General features: G+C 39.0%; 1 protein-coding gene across 1 annotated transcript in view; it reads left to right on the top strand.

The window, feature by feature from the left end:
* rims2a (regulating synaptic membrane exocytosis 2a) overlaps positions 1–20,231 on the top strand; it is a gene marked incomplete in the record, with an annotated part of 256,836 nt that overhangs the window by 112,064 nt on the left and 124,541 nt on the right. The window contains 5 exon segments of the mRNA XM_037676440.1: positions 1,550–2,499; positions 15,825–16,036; positions 17,193–17,312; positions 18,975–19,074; positions 19,175–19,298. Of these exon segments, the coding sequence (XP_037532368.1) occupies positions 1,550–2,499; positions 15,825–16,036; positions 17,193–17,312; positions 18,975–19,074; positions 19,175–19,298 (1,506 nt within the window).

The following is a 20,231-nucleotide window of genomic DNA, read 5'->3' as shown; positions in this document are numbered from 1 at the left end:
CCCAAGAGAGATGTATATTGGGCGGCAATGTGACTTCCCAGCTGTGACGAGGCTAAATATTTGGGCGGCATGAAGCTTGTTAGCCTGTCAAAATGAAATAAAAATCCATAAATTAGCCTCAGCATCGTATAAGCCACCGGGTTCAAAGCGTGTGAAAAAAGGAGCGGCTTATAGTCTGGAAATTACAGTAATACTGTATTTACAAAGTCCAAATATATATAGTAAACATGATAGAACATTACTGTGCAAGTAGGACAAATTAGTATAAATAAGTATTTCACAGGTGTATTAGTTTAAATGCACATGACATATAGTACACACATAACTAACATATACACAGGCTGTGTGACAGGTTACTGCACAGGTAGTGAGTGGCATTGAGATTGAATTATGATGGTAAGGTAGATACATAGATACTGTATCATACATGATACAGCCACATAGTGCAGCAACAATAAACATATTAGGTGTCACAGATGTGGCTCAGTGTAATGTTATTGTCAATAGTTCAGTAATCTGACAGCTTGTGGGTAAAAACTGTCTTTGAGTCTTTCCGTGTGCGATGAGAGGCTCCTGTCTCATCTGCCTGAGGGTAGTAGACGGAAAAGACCTTGTGCTGGGTGGGTGTGGTCCTTAATGATGCTGCAGGCTTTACGCAAACACCAGCTGTGGTAAACTTATTGTTTCTTTGGCAAGTTTTGTTAGAAGTTTTCACCACTGGAGTGTCAGTAAATATGTAACTTCCCCATATGCTTTGATTTTTGATAAAACCAGGTTGTTATTGTCTTTAAACCCTCCCTCATTATTGTGCTCATAACAACATTCAGTGACTCTGGATCACTCATATTTCACACTTTTTCCTACATTCTGCACATCATCACACATTTAAAACAAAAACACACAACATGTTTGCATTGTTAATTGTATATTAATCATTTGAGTGATTAAAATGGCATTATGTGATGAATACACATTGCTTGCTGATTTTATGCAAAGATCTCGCATGATCTGTTTGCACTTAGGGCATATGTTGCAGTGACTCTCAGCTACTACCACACCAAATGTTCTGTGTAAAATTGACCTAATTTTAGGCATATTTGTGTTAGCAGTGGTGGCCATCTTGAATCTTGTTCAAATTACATGTTAAAACTGTAATACGAGTCTCTGTATTGTATGAACAATCTGTATTACATGGTAAAATGTTAAGAAGTAAGTCCTTGAGAAAACATTATGAAACATTTTGAGTTTTGCTTTTAAACTTAGAAGACACGATGGTGTTTCATTTGGCTACAGAGTGCCTTTATTTCTTTCTACAACCGTAGTGTGAACAAAGCTTTTCAGTGTTTGTGTGTGACAGAGACGGAATAGGCCTTCGTCTTGTTTTGACACACATTCAGGCTCATTCTGTTAACAACTTGCACAAGAAGACCTTATTCTTCACAGTTACTGATGATTTTTATCAGGCTCCACTTAACTGACAACACTGAAGAATTTAGAGAACATCAATTTAAAAGTGAACATAAAATGTTTTTCTTTCTTTGACCCATAGGAAACAAAGTCCATCAGCATCCAGGGATCCAAACCAAAAATACGACCAAAGGGAGGGGGGCGACCACCCACAGTATGCCCCGACAGACGGCAGCATGCCCAGATCACCGTCCGACTATGGGGATGGGGACCCTCGGCGGGCTCCGCGGGGCCCACATTTATTCCCAGATGGGGATGCAATACAGATGGGCTATCAGGACCATCGGGGTCCGAGCCGCTGGCACTCCCAAGAATACCCACTTGACCAACAGCTAGATGGACCACAAAGTGAGTTTGACCTCCAGCGTCAGCGCCAGGAGGAGTTTCAGGCACGGTACCGCAGCGATCCCAACCTGGCACGCTATCCCGTCAAGCCCCAGCCCTACGAGGAGCAAATGAGGATGCACGCTGAAGTGGGGCGGCTGAGGCATGAGCGTCGCCACAGTGATGTCTCCCTGGCTTACACAGAGCAGGACGATCCTGGTCCAATTAGGCTGTCCCGTCAGCACCTCACAGAGCGCCGGCCGCCTATGATGGAGCAACGTTCATACTCAGTTGACCGGTCCTCCCCAGGGCCCATGGGTCCTGGCCTCGGAAGCCACCGAACCTCTAACCACAGTCCCCCAACTCCGCATCGGAGCCCTGTGCTGGGTGAGCGAGCGGGGGACATGCGGAGAGGAGACCTGGGAGTTGCTGGGGATGCCATGAGGAGGCAGCAACACCATTTGGACCCAAGCTCAGCTGTCCGCAAAACCAAAAGAGAGAAGATGGAAAGTATGTTAAGGAACGACTCTCTAAGCTCAGACCAGTCGGAGTCAGTGCGGCCACCACCCCCTAAGCCCCACAAAACCAAAAAAGGAGGAAAGATGAGGCAGGTGTCACTGAGCAGCTCCGAGGAGGAGCTGGCCACCACACCAGAATACACAAGCTGCGAAGATGTGGAGATAGAGAGTGAATCAGTCAGTGAAAAAGGTAGGAGCTTCTACTTTCACCGTACGCACAAACACTTGTCTTTCTCATTACATGACTAACTTTTCTAAAGCTGTTTTAATAGAATGAAGCCTTCCTGCTGTAGATTCTCAAACGTTGTGAGAACATTTTATTGTACCTGTAATGAAATAATTGTTGCTTTTTCTCTCAGTATTCTAAATGCTGTTTTCTGAGTCCAATGACCTCCAGATTTCCCAGTCTGTGTGTGAGTCTGGTGTGTGTGGTTCTGTGTTTTTACACGTTTGTCTCATTATCTTTAGAATAATTTTAATAATGTGTGATTAACTTTCACAGTTGTCATAATCAGCTGATTTTTTTTGCATTACACTTTAGTTCCTACAGTAAATGTAAAAAGTTTAGCGTTCTTTAAAGTTATTTTACTTTACATATAAACAGTGGCTCTCTATATGAAAGCACTAAAAGTGTGTTTTTGTTATACTTAAAACTAAACTCCTGGCCTAAAAAATTTACCATTTACCAACAAAATCTAAACTAATTACAATGAGCCGTGTACGTTTTTATGCAAAGTTCTGCTGCGTTTCTTTTTGTCAATGAATCTTCTCTAATGGCGTCTGTGTCTTTGACAAGGACGTCTTTTAACCGTGTTCAGAGAGGATGGGCGGCCATGATTGTGGCTGTAATATCTAATGAACGTTGAGTAACTTGTCTTTTTTTTTTGACTGCTGTTCTTACAGCAAACTGTGTGAGGTCCTGACTGGAGCACACATTTTACACACAGCCAGTTTGTTCTAATGGACAGTGTTGCACTGTACTGAGCTGAGTTAATAACAGCTGCATTTGCTGAGCAGAGGTATGTTATCTATGATGCATTTTAATAATTAAAGATAATAAATGAGCAGAGGGTGATTATGTGTTTCTGCAGCCTATAGCCTTTCCATTATTACTTGCTGTTAGCATACTGTAAATTGTTGTAAACTAGCCCTTTACAAAATGAAACAGGATTTTGACTTGGTGCACCAAAGAAAGTCAGAGTAAAACGTAGATAAAGCAGCTCTGTTTAGTACTTACTAATATATCTTTGGAACTGTATTTTTAAAGACTTTTCTCTGCATGCAGTTTTTTTTTAAGTTAACGTTCTGAGTCATTTTATGACAGAGCCTAGCATGGGCTGTTCTGCCTGACCTTAACAAAATATCAAAATAAACCTGATTGCATTTAAATACAGTACTAAAGTTGTACTGGTTGAGCAGATCCTACTGTTTTCTACCTTGTGATGTAGCGACCACTTGCTAGTTAATGAGCCATGTTATCTGCCTCAGTCTGCCCTGGACCATTTGTTTCATCGACACAAGGAAGGCTAATTCTTGTGTCTTCTTGTGAAGGTTGGTTTTCAGACAGAGATACATTAAAAAAGGTGATGAGTGGAGTGAAACCTTATACTGGTCCTTAGTAGCCAAGCTGTCACTGTGGGGGTTTTCTACCAGAAAAAAAAGTATTTTTAAGGAGGGAAAGTTTGAGCGCTTCACCTAATTTGTTCACCTTATAAAAGTGACTGACAGCTTGAACCAATTGGCTGGGGAGACCTGGGAGAGTGAGTGTTACCTCTCAGAACTCTTGCACTGTCTCTGTTTGAATGCCCATTAAAACAGCTCAAACTAAAAGAATGGCTCAGTAAACAAGTGGGCGGTTCTGAATCTCCATCTTTTAAAACTGTGGTTAACCTTAACATTAAAAAAACATGTCGGGCTAATCAAAAGTATCATAACGCAAATTATTTCTTGAACTCAACATCTCAGTTTATAGCAGTGTTTCTGACTGAAATGATGTGTTTGATTTCTGCTTTGCAACAGCAAATAGGAGTACAACAGCAAAACCAAGATGGCCGTCTGTGCACTCAAAGGAGTCATCCCACCTCCTTAAAGAAAGGCCCACAAACCCACAATGAAACAGTCAAAGTGACTGAAATAACTGCATTTAGTATAGAATCACAATAACACTGTTCTGTATATGCAAACTTCTTGACCAACCCGTGTGGTTGAGATGATTGTGTGAATGTTTAGGAAGCGTTCACACCATTGAGATCCATTTTCTTCCATAAGTTTTTCGGCACAATTCTCATCCCTCAGATTTCAAGCTATTTTAACAAATCATGTATCAAAACATTCAGCTCTTTCAGGACAATCCTGCTAGGACTTTTGGTATTGGTGCAACTTTTAGCTTTTTGAAATATTTAACTCAATTCAATTCAGTTTACTGATATAGTGTCAAGTCACAGCAGGTCACTTCAGGGCACTTTAGCCATTTCTGCAAATTTTTTTCTCATAGAAAATGATTTGAGCTCATTTTACATCCTTCAAATCTTTAGATCTGTTTACAACCTTTTCCTGCTCCTTTCACATTTTGTTCTGGTTCAGCTTCTTTCAGCTTCTTAGTGCAAATTTAAACATTTTTACAACTGCTTTCAGCTGTTTTTTCAGCCGTTTTGCGCTCCTTTCCGATTCTTTCTGCTAACTACAACATTTTTGTGCTTCTTCTAACTTCTTTCTGCTAATTTCAGCTTGTTATGCTCCTTTCAGCTTATTCCTGCAAGTTTCAGTTTTTTTTTTTTTTTTTTACTATTTCAGCTATATAGTTGTTTTTATAGTAATTTAAGCTTTTTTCAGCTAATTCCACATTTTTTGTACTCATTTAAACATTTTTCAGCCAAATTCAGCAAAAATGTACTATCTCCACACTTCCTTCTTGTAATTTAAGCTTCTTTCTGATTTTTAGCTACTTTGCAGCTGTTTTTTTGTTGTTGTTGTTTTTGCTAATTTCAGGGTTTTTTTAATTTCCACTTTTTTGTTCTCATTTTTGTTTCTTTCAGCAAACGTGTTCTTTCTGGTTTCTTCTGCTGATTTAAGCTTGTTCCACCTTTTCAGCTACCTTTTTAGCATTTTAGCTAATTTACCATACCATACCATTTTATTTATAGATCACTTAAAACAGCGACAAGGCCAACCACATTTCAGCTGTTTTCAGAAAAAGTCAAGTTTTTCATGGTAATTTCTGCGACTTTCAGCCTAATTAACTTCTTTATGTTAATTCCAGCTTGTTATGCTCCTTTTAGCTTTTCTTCTGCTAGTTTCAACTTTTTCTGATATTTCAAGGTCAAGGTTCTTTATTGTCATTCACATCACATGTGGTACATGGTAGAACGAAATTGTGTACACAAGGTTTCAGTTACTTCCAACAATAGCAAAATATAAAGTGTAAAAAGAAAGAGTAAATAAGGATTTAAGATATAAGCTAATCTATACGCTAAACGAACACCCAACAATACTCTAAAAGATCTAAGATATACACTAGTAAATGAAAAAAACAATACACCGAACAACAGCAGCACAAAAATTTAGCTTTGTCAGCTAATTCCACTTTTTTTCAGCTCATTTCAGCTCCTTCCACTTCCTTCTGGTAGTTTAAGCTTCTTTCTGCCTTTTCAGCAACTTTTCAGCTATTTTTGCTCATTTTCAGCTTTTTAAATATTTTTTTAGCTAATTTCCTCATTTTTGTGCTCATTTGTGCTTATTTTAACCGAATTTAGCAACTATATGTTCTTTCTACTTTCTTCTGTTAACTTGGGCTTGTTCTTCTATTTCAGCTGCATTTCAGCATGTTTTTAGTTAATTTCAGCTGTTTTTCAGCATGTTTTTAGTTAATTTCAGCTGTTTTTCAGCATGTTTTTAGTTAATTTCAGCTGTTTTTCAGCAAGCTGCAATAAGCATTCACAGTGCATTTTCTCAGGAAATGAAATTTCGCTAGTTACAAATTGATTTTACTGTCAAACCTGTAATTATAGTGCCCAAATGTTAGAAGCAACAAACAAACAGAATAAAAAATGAGGAACAGCTGCTTTTGGACAAACAAAAGAATAAGCCAAAAGATAATGTATAGTACAACAGTTTATTAATTGCTTTATTCAAATTAAAACATTAAGGATTAAAAGAGAAATAAATGCCTTTAGCCTGCTTTTATATTTATCTGTTCTTCACGGAAGGAAAAGCTGCACAGCACCAGCATTACATACATTATTGATGTGGGACTCTCCACATTTACAGGTGGCTGTGGAACAAAAATAGGCTGATTTCAGGGTCATGGGTTCTGTTGTTTTTGTGTACAGCCTACATAGTTCAGCCTGAGTAGGAGAGTACAGAAATGTTTAAAGTTGAACTACTGACCTAAATAAGGATATATTTTTATTTTGGCTGCAGAACATCCTGAGGCAGCTGTTAATTTGATGTATGAGTTTGAACTGGGTGGTATGAATTAAACCTTTACTGTGATTTGATACCAGACATTTGATAAATTATTCATTAGGTTTAATGTAATTTGTCCTAATGATTAAAAAAAAAATATATAAAGTAAAAAGATAAAATATTTCAACTCTAGGCTCAGATTTTGACATGTGGCACTGCAGAATGTATTGAAGACATCTGCTGATTGTAGTAGACTTTCACTTAGTTCAATCAGAGCTTGAATTAAACAAATTAAACAACGAGCATAGATATATTCTGTTCGTATTAGATGAGGATAATTCTGTCAGGCCAGCTGAAACGCCCCCTTCCTGAATAAAAAACCTGTACAGAGTCTAAAACTGTTCTGTCTTCGCTCAAACCAGACAGGATGATGTACCACTGAAAACTGCTGCACGTTCATTTACAGTCTTTATTTTATTTTATTAAAGAAACAAAACAAACAAATAAAAAATAACTACAACAAAAATATCACCAGAACCCCCCCCATGCAATCCCACCCATTTCCATCATTAGTTTTTCTCTGTTGCGCAAGAACACTAAGTTGGAGACAACACAATTCTCAGGTATGTCAGTCATTTTGGTTTGCTGGTAACTAACTGTCTCCTTGTCTACAGCAGAGGTGAGCCTTGTTGCTCAATCATTGGCTTTTTAAGTGCACTTCAGGACAAATTTGACTTTTCTTACTCTCAGATGTTCTGAATTCAATTGCATTAATATTTAAACCCCCCCCCCCCCTCAGAAAGTGTTGGACACAGTATGAATAGATGTCTGAGACAAGAGCACATAGCTTGAACAGTTAACTCATCAGGCTGGCTGAGCGAATGACAAGAACGTGCACAGATTTTGTCAAAGCGAAACTGGGCGAACATGAAGATTTAAAAGTTTGCCACGTTTTTTTTGTCTTTGCTTTTATCTGTATTGTATGTAAGTCAAAGGAAATAAAAAGTAATGCTTAACTTTTGAGAAAGGAAGCTCGTGTAATGGTTTATTTAAACAGAGGGTTTAAATGCAATGCGTGTGCATGTCAGCACCTTGGAGTTAGTGCGTTCAGCCTGGCTGGATAGAAACAGCACGTTACAGGAGGGTGAGCAGGGTGTGCACCGTGCTCTTAATACGATGCCTTGAGGAGGTCTTAAGGAAGGAAGGGGGCTTGATGGGATGAAAACATGGCGGTCCAAAGAAAGGAGGAAACTGGAGGAGAAAGGGTGTGCCAGCTGTAATGGGCCCGACTCAAGTCTGTAAGCACTGGAGACTAATTTAATGTAATGGTTCTCCCCCAGTGTTTTCCTCTTTATTGATTCCTCTGACATGCTGCCTCATAACAGCACAGAACACAGAAAAAAGAGAAGATTGCTGGTTAACTGCAGGCAGGTAGCAACCCAAAACATTTTAGTAATGCTTTCTGGAATCTGCTGTGTATTATGCTAAATCGTAATAAGATATTAAGATATTATTAATTGGTCTTTCCTTACCCCAAATGGTAATATTAAAAGCTTCTGTTTATAAAAAGGTGGTTAGCCTGGCCTTTTACCTCAGAAATATGTGTACTACTGTACCTGTATCATATACTGAGAATTTATCGCAATGTCATTGAGCACAGTATAAACATTGCAATATCCTGCAATAAATCATAGACCTGTATATTTTAAGTATCATGCTTTCCAGTTCTGCTGCTAATAATATATTGAGTCAATCAGTTTGTCAATCTAACAAACTCACAGGCCTTGATGCCTGGTTTAGATGACAGTGATGAAAGAAGATAAAGGGAAAATGTGAAGATGTGGATTTATCACAACTGATATCCCACAGCTCAAGTTTTTCTACTATCATGTAGTCCTAGTTTATTATCTGAGTTGCTTCCATCAGACTTTTAGCACGAGGCTGTATCACCGTCAAAGCTCGCCCATGTTTAAACATACACACGGTTTCACCCCTGCTTCTTTTCTGCTTTCACCCTTAGAATCGTAGTAAAAACAGCATCAATAATTAATGATCCAATTAATAGTTTACACTGGTTTTTATTGAGCTGTCAGAGTGATGGAGAGCCTGCTGCTGGTGAACTCCGCCACTGCCTGCGCTCTGCCTTCAACCTGAATCAGCAGTTTGTGGGGGCCTCGGAGCCGGGCCTGAACGGTCGGGCTGGGCACACACTGCTGATGCTCAGAATTTATGGCTGTGATGAGTTTCCTGCTCTCTGAAAAACCACACAGTGCCTTGCTAAGGATCAATGCACAATTGTGGTGTGCCACTGTTAATAAAGCTTCTGGGAAGGAAGGAGTTTGTACATGCGCGGGCAGGAGTTGAGCAAGGGGAGCAGGGTTTTGCTGGTGAGGGTGGAGCAGTAGGATAGAAACAGACAGAGTTGGAATTATCCAATGTAACACCAAGATAGGCAGATCAAAATTTATGTAGCATCTAAACTACACATTGGGCGGCTGTGGCTGAGCAGTTAGAGCAGTCGTCCTCCAATGCAAGAGTTGGGGGTTCGATTCCACCAGCAGTCACATGCCGAAGTGTCCCTGGGCAAGACACTGAACCCCTCGTTGCCTCCGATGTGTGTCCCATCGGTGTATGAATGTGATCTAAAAGCACTGATTATTCTTTGTACAGATCTAGTAGAGTGCTGTATGAATGGGTAAATGAGGCACAGATTGTGTAGTAAAGAGCTTTGAGTGTCTTGATAAGATAGAACGGTTCTATATAAGTACAGTCCATTTACCATTTAAACCTAGTTCATCTAAAGCCCTTAAAACAGACACACAGTCATTTCTGTTCCAGGTGATGTATACGGCATGCCTCTCCCCGGCTCTTAAACACAGACCATGAACTGTTTAGACTAATGTGGCCAAATTAGGCAAGAGATCTATACAGAGGAGTGTCTACATTAAATCACAGCTGACTCTGATGTTCTGCTCCCAAGTAACAGGCGAACACAAATTTACCTACCTCATTTTTTTCATTGGTATTTTAAAGGCAGATGTTAATGACATGTCAGCTTATCCTGATTCATGCTCATTAATCCAAGCAGAAAAATCTGAACCACTTTGGCCATGATTGCCTTGGACTAGTTCAGGAGTTTGGGGCAGGCGTCGGGGGAGCCGGTGGACTACAGGAACCATCTGAGCACTAGAAAACTGGTTGACCCACTAAGTGAAGGTGCTGTTTATAAGACCGAGTTTGTTTTGACTCCTCTGACTGATGAAGTCTTTTGGATGAAAGACGAAACGTTTCAACACGCAGAAACTGTCCAGAATAAAGAACTACATAAAGAAGTGCCTAAATTTAAACTTGTATTCAGGATGACTAGAGATTGTGTTTCCCTTCTGTTTTAAGCAAACCAGACTAAATTATTAATACACGAGTTTCGGTCTTTCAAAACTATTCCCATTTATCGTATTTTTACATGTACACTTGGTTGATATTGTGTCATCTTTTTCGGCAGCATTTACATTAGTATTGTTGACAGTTCAATAAAATAATAACATGCTTTTTGGCCTTAGATTATTTAGTGTAACTCTAAGGGGTTGTTGCTCTGCTTTATGTAGTGCAGTGTAATTGTTTATCTGCTTTGTCTGTTCATTGTATTACATATAAAAATCTTGTCATTGAAAAACCAGCATCACAAACATGTAGTCTATCATTACTGTTGCTCTTACATCTGTCGCAGTGGGGGATGTAAGTTAAATTAAGGGTACATGATTTCATAGTTTTCAAAGGGTTGAGTGTTGGCTGACTATACAAAAGCACAAAGGCGGCATTCTAGAAATGTTTTACTCTGAAACCCATAGTTTAGTGGTTCTGATGTAGTTTCTGTGTGGATGCAAGGCTGAAACCTTAAAAATAAACTACTTATTTACAAAAAAGGGGTTAGTGTGGACAGGGCCTCAAATATCACTCAGATAGTGCAAACACCAGATTGCTTTACATCCATCCATCTTTTTATTTTTTCCCCTCTTGTCCTTTCTGGGTCATGGGAAGCCAGTCCAGGCACCAGCAGGAAGGGCACAACCTGGACAGGCTGCATGTCCGTCACAGATTGTTTTATATTTTTCTGACAATGTTTTCAAGTGCAGTCTTATAATACATGTACAAGGTAACGTTCACTACATACTTCTTTCTCTCCGTACTCCTAAACACAGGTCTTAAGCTGTTTGGACAGCTATAACCAAGCAGGAGTGTAAAATGTTCATAGGAGAGTTTCTTGTATACCTCACCAGATCAGGGCTCTGGTTGATGTTGTTGACACAATACCAGCTAGAAAGCTTTTGTGGTAATCACTGCTGTCAGCTGTTGGTTGGAGGACTTCAATGGACAGAGCCCTTCTGGGAACAGCCATAAAGTTTTACTAATGTACATATCTAAGTACTTTTAATGCTCCCTCAGACAGATGGATGAATTGTGATAATAGAGGGTGAAAGAAAACGTTAACACAAATGTTAATGTGGAGACAGTTTAAATAATGGATATGTTGTTGGACAGCATTTTACAGAGACAAATATTAAGTATGTTGTTGAAGAACAAAGTAACAAAAGACAATCATGTATAAACTTACATTTTATTCAGGATTATTTAATAGTATTGTTATAAGATTGCACAAATAAAAATATAAAATCTTTGGAACTTTGTTAGAAAAATTCTCAACCGTGTACATTTTATACAAGAAAGTCCAGATGACCTGACTGAAAATTGTTGGATTGTATACCTGGATTATTGAGCATGGACTTTGGTGTTTTGAACCATTTTGACACGACTGTTGACGAGGGAGAGGGCGGGCACCGGAGGAGCGAGCGTGCCCCAGAGACCATCTTAGCACCAACATAACAGTTTTTTTCCTCTTTCGAGTAAGCTGTTCGGGGAGAAGCAGTTTTGTGTTGTGTGTTTCCTTGACTGATGAAGCCTTCTGGATGGAGGGCAAAACGTCTCAGCATAAAAAAGAAACCATCTAGATGACTTGACTGAAAATTATACAAGGAAGTCTTTCTTTCTGCCAGAGAAGCCTGATTTTTCTGAATGTGAAATTTTACAAGTTACATATTTTTTCTAAAATCTAAAAAATAAAATACAAAATTCTGTGACTAGAATAAATGCATATTTGCTGCTGAAAGTCCATAGAAAAGACGTCTCTCTGCATGTGCTTGTGATTTGAATCTTTAGACTCTGTCATAAAACATTTTTGCGAAACGGCAGCACAGACTAGTCTGTCTTTATTCTCCCTCTGGCCATTCATAAATCACAGGTAAAGTCGGCCTCTTCTCGCTCACACGTGATCTTTCAGAAATGAAGCAACAATGCGGCTCCAAAGGAGCCGTGAAGCTAAACTCAGCTGGGATGATGTGGAGTACATAACATTAAATGTGTGTCGGACGTCTCCCTCGTGTCATTTACAAAACATAAATAATTATCGCACATTATTGAACCTATTTATAAATAAACTGAATTAAACTGAAATTAAATTAAACTATTTGTGTTTAACTTTTTTCTAAACTAACAATAAAGTTGCTGTGCATGCAATATTCCCTTGTTAATAAATCTGTTTATTGTTGTTTATTACTGCGAGCAGGCGGTCTCACACATGTCATCAGTTCATCACATACTGAGCCGCAGCACCACACCTTACTTTTTCACATTTGAAGGTCCGGCTCATTACTACTTTGCTCAGCAGCACAGAGGTGCGCCAGAGGTGGGCTGTCTTCGACCCCCCCCCCCCCCCCCCCCCACACACACACACACACTTCAATTCAATTCAGTTCAATTCAGTTTATTTCTATAGCACCAGGTCACAACAGAAGTTATCTCAGGGCACTGAACAAAAACATTAACATATATTATAAATGTCAAATTAGTAAAGTTATCTATCTAATCTAAGGAAGGAAGCCAGTAGATTGCATTGTCTTCATTTCATCACAGTCTCCCATCCTGAGCAAGAACAAAGGCAACAGTGGAAAGGAAAAACTCCCTCATGATAGGAATGATCTCTGTGTCTTCTGAACGGACCAATGTGGTTGGAACACGTCTCAATCCTGGACTGAGATTTCTTGTGAAAGATCCTTTTGTTTCTCACTGGTTAAAATTACTGGGCCCAAGGGTTTGCATTTTCATCACTAGCAGGCGAAACCCTGAATTCATGGTCGTGGCTCCAGCAAGTACCTGTTGACCCACATAGGAACACACTGATGTTCCCATCCAGCATGCTTTAGAATAAGTGAGCCCAAAGTTCATATTTCCAACAGATTGGCCTGGGATCAGACTCTGATACCACACATTCTTCCTGCCTGATGACATCATCTGATTGAAGGGTCAACTTTGTTAATCTCTCCAGATGATGTTTGATTCACATAGGTGTGATATCTCACAAAAGCAGGAGGATGGCTTGCTATGTTTAAGTTTCTACATTCAGGTCTCTCTTTAGGTGGCACAGTGACTCAGTTGGTAGAACTGCTGCCTCTCAGCAAGAAAATTGCTGGATCAAATCTTGGCTGGCAACTTTCTGGGTGGAGTTTGCATGTTCTCTCCGTGCATGTGTGGGTTTTCTCCGGGTACTCCGGTTTCCTCCCACAGACCAAAAACATGCATGTTAGACTGATTGGTAACTCTAAATTGTCTGTAGGTGTGAGTGAGAGAGTGAATGGTTGTTTGTCTCTGTGTCCCTGTGATGGACTGGAGACCTGTCCAGGGTGTCCCCCACCTCTCACACAGTGACTGCTGGATATGGGCACCAGTGACCTCTGTGACCCAGAAAGGAAGAAGTGAATAAAAGTAATGGATGGGTGTCTACAGGGCCCATCAAGTTTTCACATTTTTTTGCAAAACAAGTAAAGTGTGAAAAACCTTTTTGTGTAGCACATGAACCACAGTGCAGCATTTTAATATGACCTTACCAGTTCCTGCTGCCCACGGTTCAAATAACAGCTTTTACAGTTATTATCCTATTTATATCCATTTTTTATAAGTCCTCTTCACACATTCATCACATCTTGTCATTATATACAATTACATTTTAATTTAATATGTTGCAAATCTTCTTAATCAGTTAACCAAACAGAGGTGAGTCAGTGCTACGTCATCTTCCTTGACAGTGTGATTACACCCAACAATCTGCGTGGTGGAATGACCTGGAATTATTGTCCATTCCTCAAGAAAAATGTTTCAGTCTCCATTAAGCTGGAAGGGATATGTTTGTATACAGAGAATGATAGCTGGATTGAGGTCTGGTCTTAGCCGAGTCATTTAGAAATGTAGCTGAGAGTTCATGGGTCTTACAGAAGGCTCACTTGTGTTGATGCTCAGGACTATCAAATTAAATGTATATATATTGAGATAATGTGACTCGTAGATTGCCCACAGGTGGATTGTATTTATTTTGGATTTTGGTAGGGAGGCCACTCAGTTCTGTTGACAGTGCAGGGTGTCCTCCTTGGAAAATGATAGGGAAAACGCTACCATAAAAATATGCCCTCAGTATTTTTTAGCTTTAAATATATTTTGTCCCTCGTTGCAGAGCCAAGAGGAGACTTGGAAATATTCTCCGTTAGTCTGTCTTTCCATCTTGTTCATCTTCTGGATAAATTGTAAAATAAGTTAGGGCCCGACTACCATTATGCAGTGTGGCTGCATCTAGGCGTAAGAAAGGTCACTATTGAAAATTGGGCTATCACGTCAAAATCTAAAATGACCACTGCCATATGTATATATACATATGTAAACAGTCATGCCACTCATTTTAGGAAACTATCCTTTCTAGTATTTACATTGCTTAAAAGTATAGCTTTCATAAATGATTGGGGTGGTCAGTGGGGTGGTTGAAGAGTGACCACCCCCTAGCTCCGTCATTGCACCTGGTGGTGGATAAAATTGCTGCCTTTGCTCGCAGGATCCATCAATTTGTGCCAACTCGGACAAGAGAACAAAAACTACCTCTGTTCTTATACGCATTTCAACTCCTTGAATAACTTGCACCAAAAACATTAAGATTTATTTACAGTTCCTGTTTAATTGCAGTAAAAAAAAATACTGTAGTCTCAAAATATATAAACCATCTCTCTTTAAATCCCTCAGCAACTGGGGACATTGGGGTACTGGTTTAAAAAAAAATCCACATTTAATTTATTTATCTGGAGTATTTTGTGTAGGTTCCAGAGTGTGAGGTGAATACTTTTAAAATCCACTGTAGTTGCAAATTGCAATTCTTAAGCCAGGTGGGATTGTGAAATAAAAAAAAAAGCCCAGAAGTTTGTTAGCATTTGATTAAGAACATTATCTCTCCTTTTGTCAATATGAGTTTCTCTTTTGTTTTTCTTTTTTTTCATTCAACCTTTATTTGTTAATCCCAGTGAGCCTCTGGGACTCATTTACAAGAGACTCATTTACTTTTGCTAAAGTGTTATAAATGTGTTTTAAAGACAAAACTTGAAGAAGTCAAATTTCATATTTTTCTTCAGGCATGACCATCACTGTTTTATAACAGCACATATTTACCATTTTAATGCAGTGCTGACTTTATGAATTTACTAATACTACTTCATGTAAAACCTGAACTACATCTTTGTTTCTCCACAGGGAGGTTAGAGTTGCACATTGCTTTTTTAAGTTTGGACAATACGTGAGCGTGTTTTATTTGTTTCTGCGCTTTAAGGAAATGCATATTTGGATATCTTGTTTGGTTTATGTGTAATATGTGTGGTTGCGTTTGTGTTGTTTGTGGTGTCCTCACTTGTCCCTCTTAATGTCCTCTCTCGTGTACATACGTCCCCCGAAACCCTCCTCCTCACAATACAGGAGATTTGGATGGCCATTGGTGGGACCATGCGTCATGGCATAGCAGCGAGGCCTCCCCACTGTCTTTGGTGAGACATGTGGAGCCCTGCCCTGCCCCTCCCTCCCTACCTCCCACCCTTTAATCCCATCTTTCTCTTTCTCTCTCTCTCTGTCTCTCTCTTGTCCCACCCCTCGATCTCCCCGAGTCTTTTGTCATTTCATGTTTTCTTTGTTTTATTTACACCTTTGCATGTTGTTTTTTCTGTTTTTCTTTCTGTTTTTATCCCGCACCTATAGGGGAGAGTCAAAGGGGAAAAAGAAAAACTATTGAGCAGACATTTATGTCCGAGCCGACACACACCTTATCTGAGAGGCAAAAGAAAATGGTGCGCTTTGGTGGACACTCATTTGAAGAGGACTTGGCATGGTGTGAACCACAGGTTAAAGACTCGGGAGTTGATACGTGCAGTAGCACTACCCTAAACGAGGAGCATAGCCATAGTGAGAAGGTACTGAGACAATCTAGCCTGCATTTTGTAATTATTATTATTATTGTTTCTTACTTACCTATTTAGCGTTTGTTTACTTTTTGTCACTAAGTGTAAATAGATTAGATATTTTCTTGATTTGTTTCAAGTTCTTAAAATTTATTTAACTTGCGAATTGATTAAGTTTTTTCACTTACTTTTAACTCCACTTTGTTCTGGATTGCCAAAAAAGTCTTTTAGGAACACTTTTTTTTGCTTGCTACTTGTACTTGCTGTTTTGCCCCCCACCCCAACATACCCCACACGCACACACACACCTTACAGTAGCTGTTGAATAATAGCACTGGCACACACTCACTCTTTGTTTGTCATGGCACACAGAATGTGGGTCTCTTCTAGTTGCATGCTCGTCCTCCTTCGTATATTGTGTTCTTGCTCTGCAGCAGTCCTGTTTAGTCCAGTAGGAAAACCTTTACACAGGCCGTCCCTCGCACACGACCTCCCCCTTTTTCCATTCACTTCTATAGAAGAACCAAAAAGCACACAAAACAGGACACACTAGAGTGTTTTACACACAGATTTACATTTGGTTTTCTTTTTTCCCTTTCCTTCCCTTCTTGTTTTTATGTGATTTTACTCTATCTGCATCTCATGTTTTATAATAAGTTTCATCCCTTTAGTTCTATTTATCTGGCACCCAATGGTCTACCCCATTTGGTTCTGAATCATTGGTTGATTTTCATCTCCTGTTTTGCTGTCTGCTTTCCCCCTCACTGGTGGTGGTTGTGTTTGTGCAGTGAAACATCAGAGTTAGACTCTGGTCTTCCTCCTCCAGTTTGAAGAGCTGGTTTTAGGAGGAGTGTTGCTGCTTGCTTTTCTCTGCATGGGATGCTGCATGAAGCTCAGTCCAGCTTCACACTGACAGGTTGGCACAAGCTCTGAAAGTGGTACCAAATCTTATAAACCAATTGCACTTCAGCGTTAAATCATATTAATTTGTATTTAAACAAGTGAGCAGTTCAAACATTGCAGCAGTTTTTATGAATCATCAGAGTTTGTGTGAACTTTCTTTCCCAAGTGAATTTCCCACTATAATACCCTTTGTTTGGTCTGAACAGATCGAGTTCAAATGGTCGAGTCGTTAAACAAAAGGTGTGTTGTTGCTCTGACCTTGTAGCACCCGGTGACATGGCAGCCGTCCAAAGATGGGGATCGCCTAATTGGCCGGATCCTGCTCAACAAGCGTATGAAAGATGGAAGTGTGCCTCGAGACTCAGGAGCTCTGCTTGGTCTGAAGGTGAGACTTTAATATTTCTGTCCACACTTTATGTTTCCCAAGACATTTTTGAAGGGTGTTAAATAATAATAACTTAAATTATTTGAAACTGACTTAGATTTAGAATAGTTAAAATATAAGAAAAGTTCTATCTTTACTATTTCTTGTTCAAATTTGTTAGCTCAACCGTTATTGAACTCAAATTATATGACTGATTATTATTTTTCAGTTCTATGTTGTCTCATTATGTTCATGTTAGTTTGATTTTGCTGTAATTTGTTTATGTGTTTGTTCATCGCTGAAGCCATCATGCACGAGCGTAGTGAATATTGAGCACACGAGTGCATGTAAATATGGATTTAGGGAGAGGCAGAAAGGACATCTTTAGCGTGTTTACCTGATTTCTGCTCTACCTCATCCAACATAACATATTAATTGTGAAGTTAAAATCACTACTAGGAATAATAGGGAACAGTTCATTTGTTGCTGTAGAGCATATAAAATTCTTCTGAAAATAGGAAATGTTCAAATGTGTATTTTTATGGTTATGCAATTAAATAAAAACACATGAAATTATTCATTTATTTACTAGATTCCAACAGTTAATTAGTCTGTCAACACAAATGAAAAAATATTCAGATTGAGCTGAAAACAACTTGTATCTAGAATCTAAGAAGTATACTTAAACATCTGTCTTGAGCATGTTTTTTAACATTGTATTCTTCACCTCATACGTTTTAGCTTCTTCTGTGCTTGGCTAAATTCACCCCAGAGTTCTCATTATTCTCTGCGTTGTTTATGCAATATCAATACTGATAGCTTACACCTGTTCTACATTTTTCCTTCTTTTGATATTTTGTAAATGTTTTTTACTTTTTTGTTTCACTTCAGCTGTGCCAAGGCAGGCCATTTTTTGTTGCTGTAGCTGTTTTGCTCACTTTGCACAGTCTCATAAAGCCTGCCATGTGGAGAGAGAACAGAGAGCAGGAAGATGGGGAAAAATCATTACTGATTGAATGAACCTCATGAAATGGCATGTTTGTGTCTGCTCAGTGCTTCTGTGCATTTCTGTCCGCTCAGCAGCTGCAGCCAACCAGCTCGGCCATCCAGCCAGTCAGTCTATCAGTCACAGGCTGCCAGCCTTGCCCTCACTGACCATCTTCCTCCGACTCTCCTCCTCCTCCTCTGCAAGCTTCTCTTTCGTGCTCCTGACTGTTACATAAACCCATTTCATTTAGCAGACCTCTCTAGGCTTTTTATACGTTGCATTCAGCTGCCATTTAGGAGGAGTTTTTATTTGTATGATGCCAGTGTAAAATGAGTGCAGTGGAGTACAACGATTCAGGACTGGACAGAGCATCTTTAGCCCACAGCCGTGCATCTTTACCAAATGGTGTCTCAGGGGAGTAAAGCAGAACCACGGATGGAGCTTTCAAATGCCGTAGTTTACCATTGACCCCCTTCTTGCTATGCTTTTATTTAAAATTCATTATAAATCAAATAAACCATAGCAACAAGTGGACACTTAAAAGATAAATACATTTCTCTTTTTACCATCTTAAAAGGTGTTCCCATGCAGAGGTAATGCAGTATATAAAATATGCAAACAAAACAGAACAACATAGTTTTATTTATAATAGCAACTCTGTTTTTATTTTGTGGTAAAATTATCTTCTTTTGTAGGTGGTTGGAGGCAAGATGACAGGATCTGGAAGACTTTGTGCTTTTATCACTAAAGTGAGGAAAGGAAGTCTAGCAGACACTGTTGGACACCTCAGACCAGGTATTAAACACACATGAAAGGTTATCATATGTATAATGTGTACTTCTCTGTGACTCTGTGTCAACAAGAGACTCAAATAGTCCATGTGGTGATTCTGCAGGCGATCAGGTGCTGGAGTGGAACGGGAGGCTTTTACAAGGAGCTACGTTTAAAGAAGTTTACAATATTATATTAGAATCCAAGCCTGAGCCACAAGTGGAGCTGGTGGTCTCCCGGCCTATTGGGTAAGAATTCAAAATGAGTGCTGCACAAGTACACTTTACACAAGTGTGCCCGTGACATTCAGCAACAAAACAGAAGATCAGGTTTTAAACACTGGACTAAATTTGTTTTCAATTGGTTTTCCTTTTTATAATCAAACATTTGGCATTCTGTACACATCAATTTAATTGTACAGTTGAATTTGTGCCTTTTCTGTGTTCAGACAATTAAAGGAAAACACTTTGGGTCTTTATAAAATATTTCTTCATTGTAAACAATATATGCAACTGTGTCTAACATAATAATTTGAAAAATATTTATTCTCATTAGATTGTGACATATAATAGTTTTCATCTACATTTTTCTCCAACCTAATAGTTATGTTTGGAGGATTATACTTGGAAACATGTTCATTTTTTATGACCTCCTATATTTTTGCATATAAATTTATATAAGAAGAAAAGTAAAGAGCAGAGCCCTCACAAAACAAGCTCTGAAGTAGAGGTTAAACCTGAATAAAAAACATCTGGTTCTCCCCTTCTTTATCATAGCTACTGTACAATAATTACCAAGCTTACTAATACAATAAAAACCCTTTATCTATTTTGAAGAAAAAAAAATTAAAAGAAGGCAGGGGCGTACCAATTTCCATAACTTACATACTTTAGTCTACTGAGGAAGCTGTAGGCAACTGAAGACCGCAATGAGGCTCACAGTTGTTTAAATGGTATAATCAACACCAGCTTACCCCCTTATACTGCCCTTTAACTTTGTAATATTCAGTGTTCATTAGGAGAAAATCAACATTATTTAACTGCTTTAAAATACTATTCAGACAGACAGACAGACAGACAGACAGACAGACAGACAGACAGACAGACAGACAGACAGACAGACAGACAGACAGACAGATAGATAGATAGATAGATAGATAGATAGATAGATAGATAGATAGA

Source organism: Nematolebias whitei, chromosome 5 (assembly GCF_014905685.2).
Source record: "Nematolebias whitei isolate Nwh7 chromosome 5, NemWhi1, whole genome shotgun sequence".
Taxonomy (NCBI): Eukaryota; Metazoa; Chordata; class Actinopteri; order Cyprinodontiformes; family Rivulidae; genus Nematolebias; species Nematolebias whitei.
This window is presented reverse-complemented; position numbering and strand designations above follow the sequence as displayed.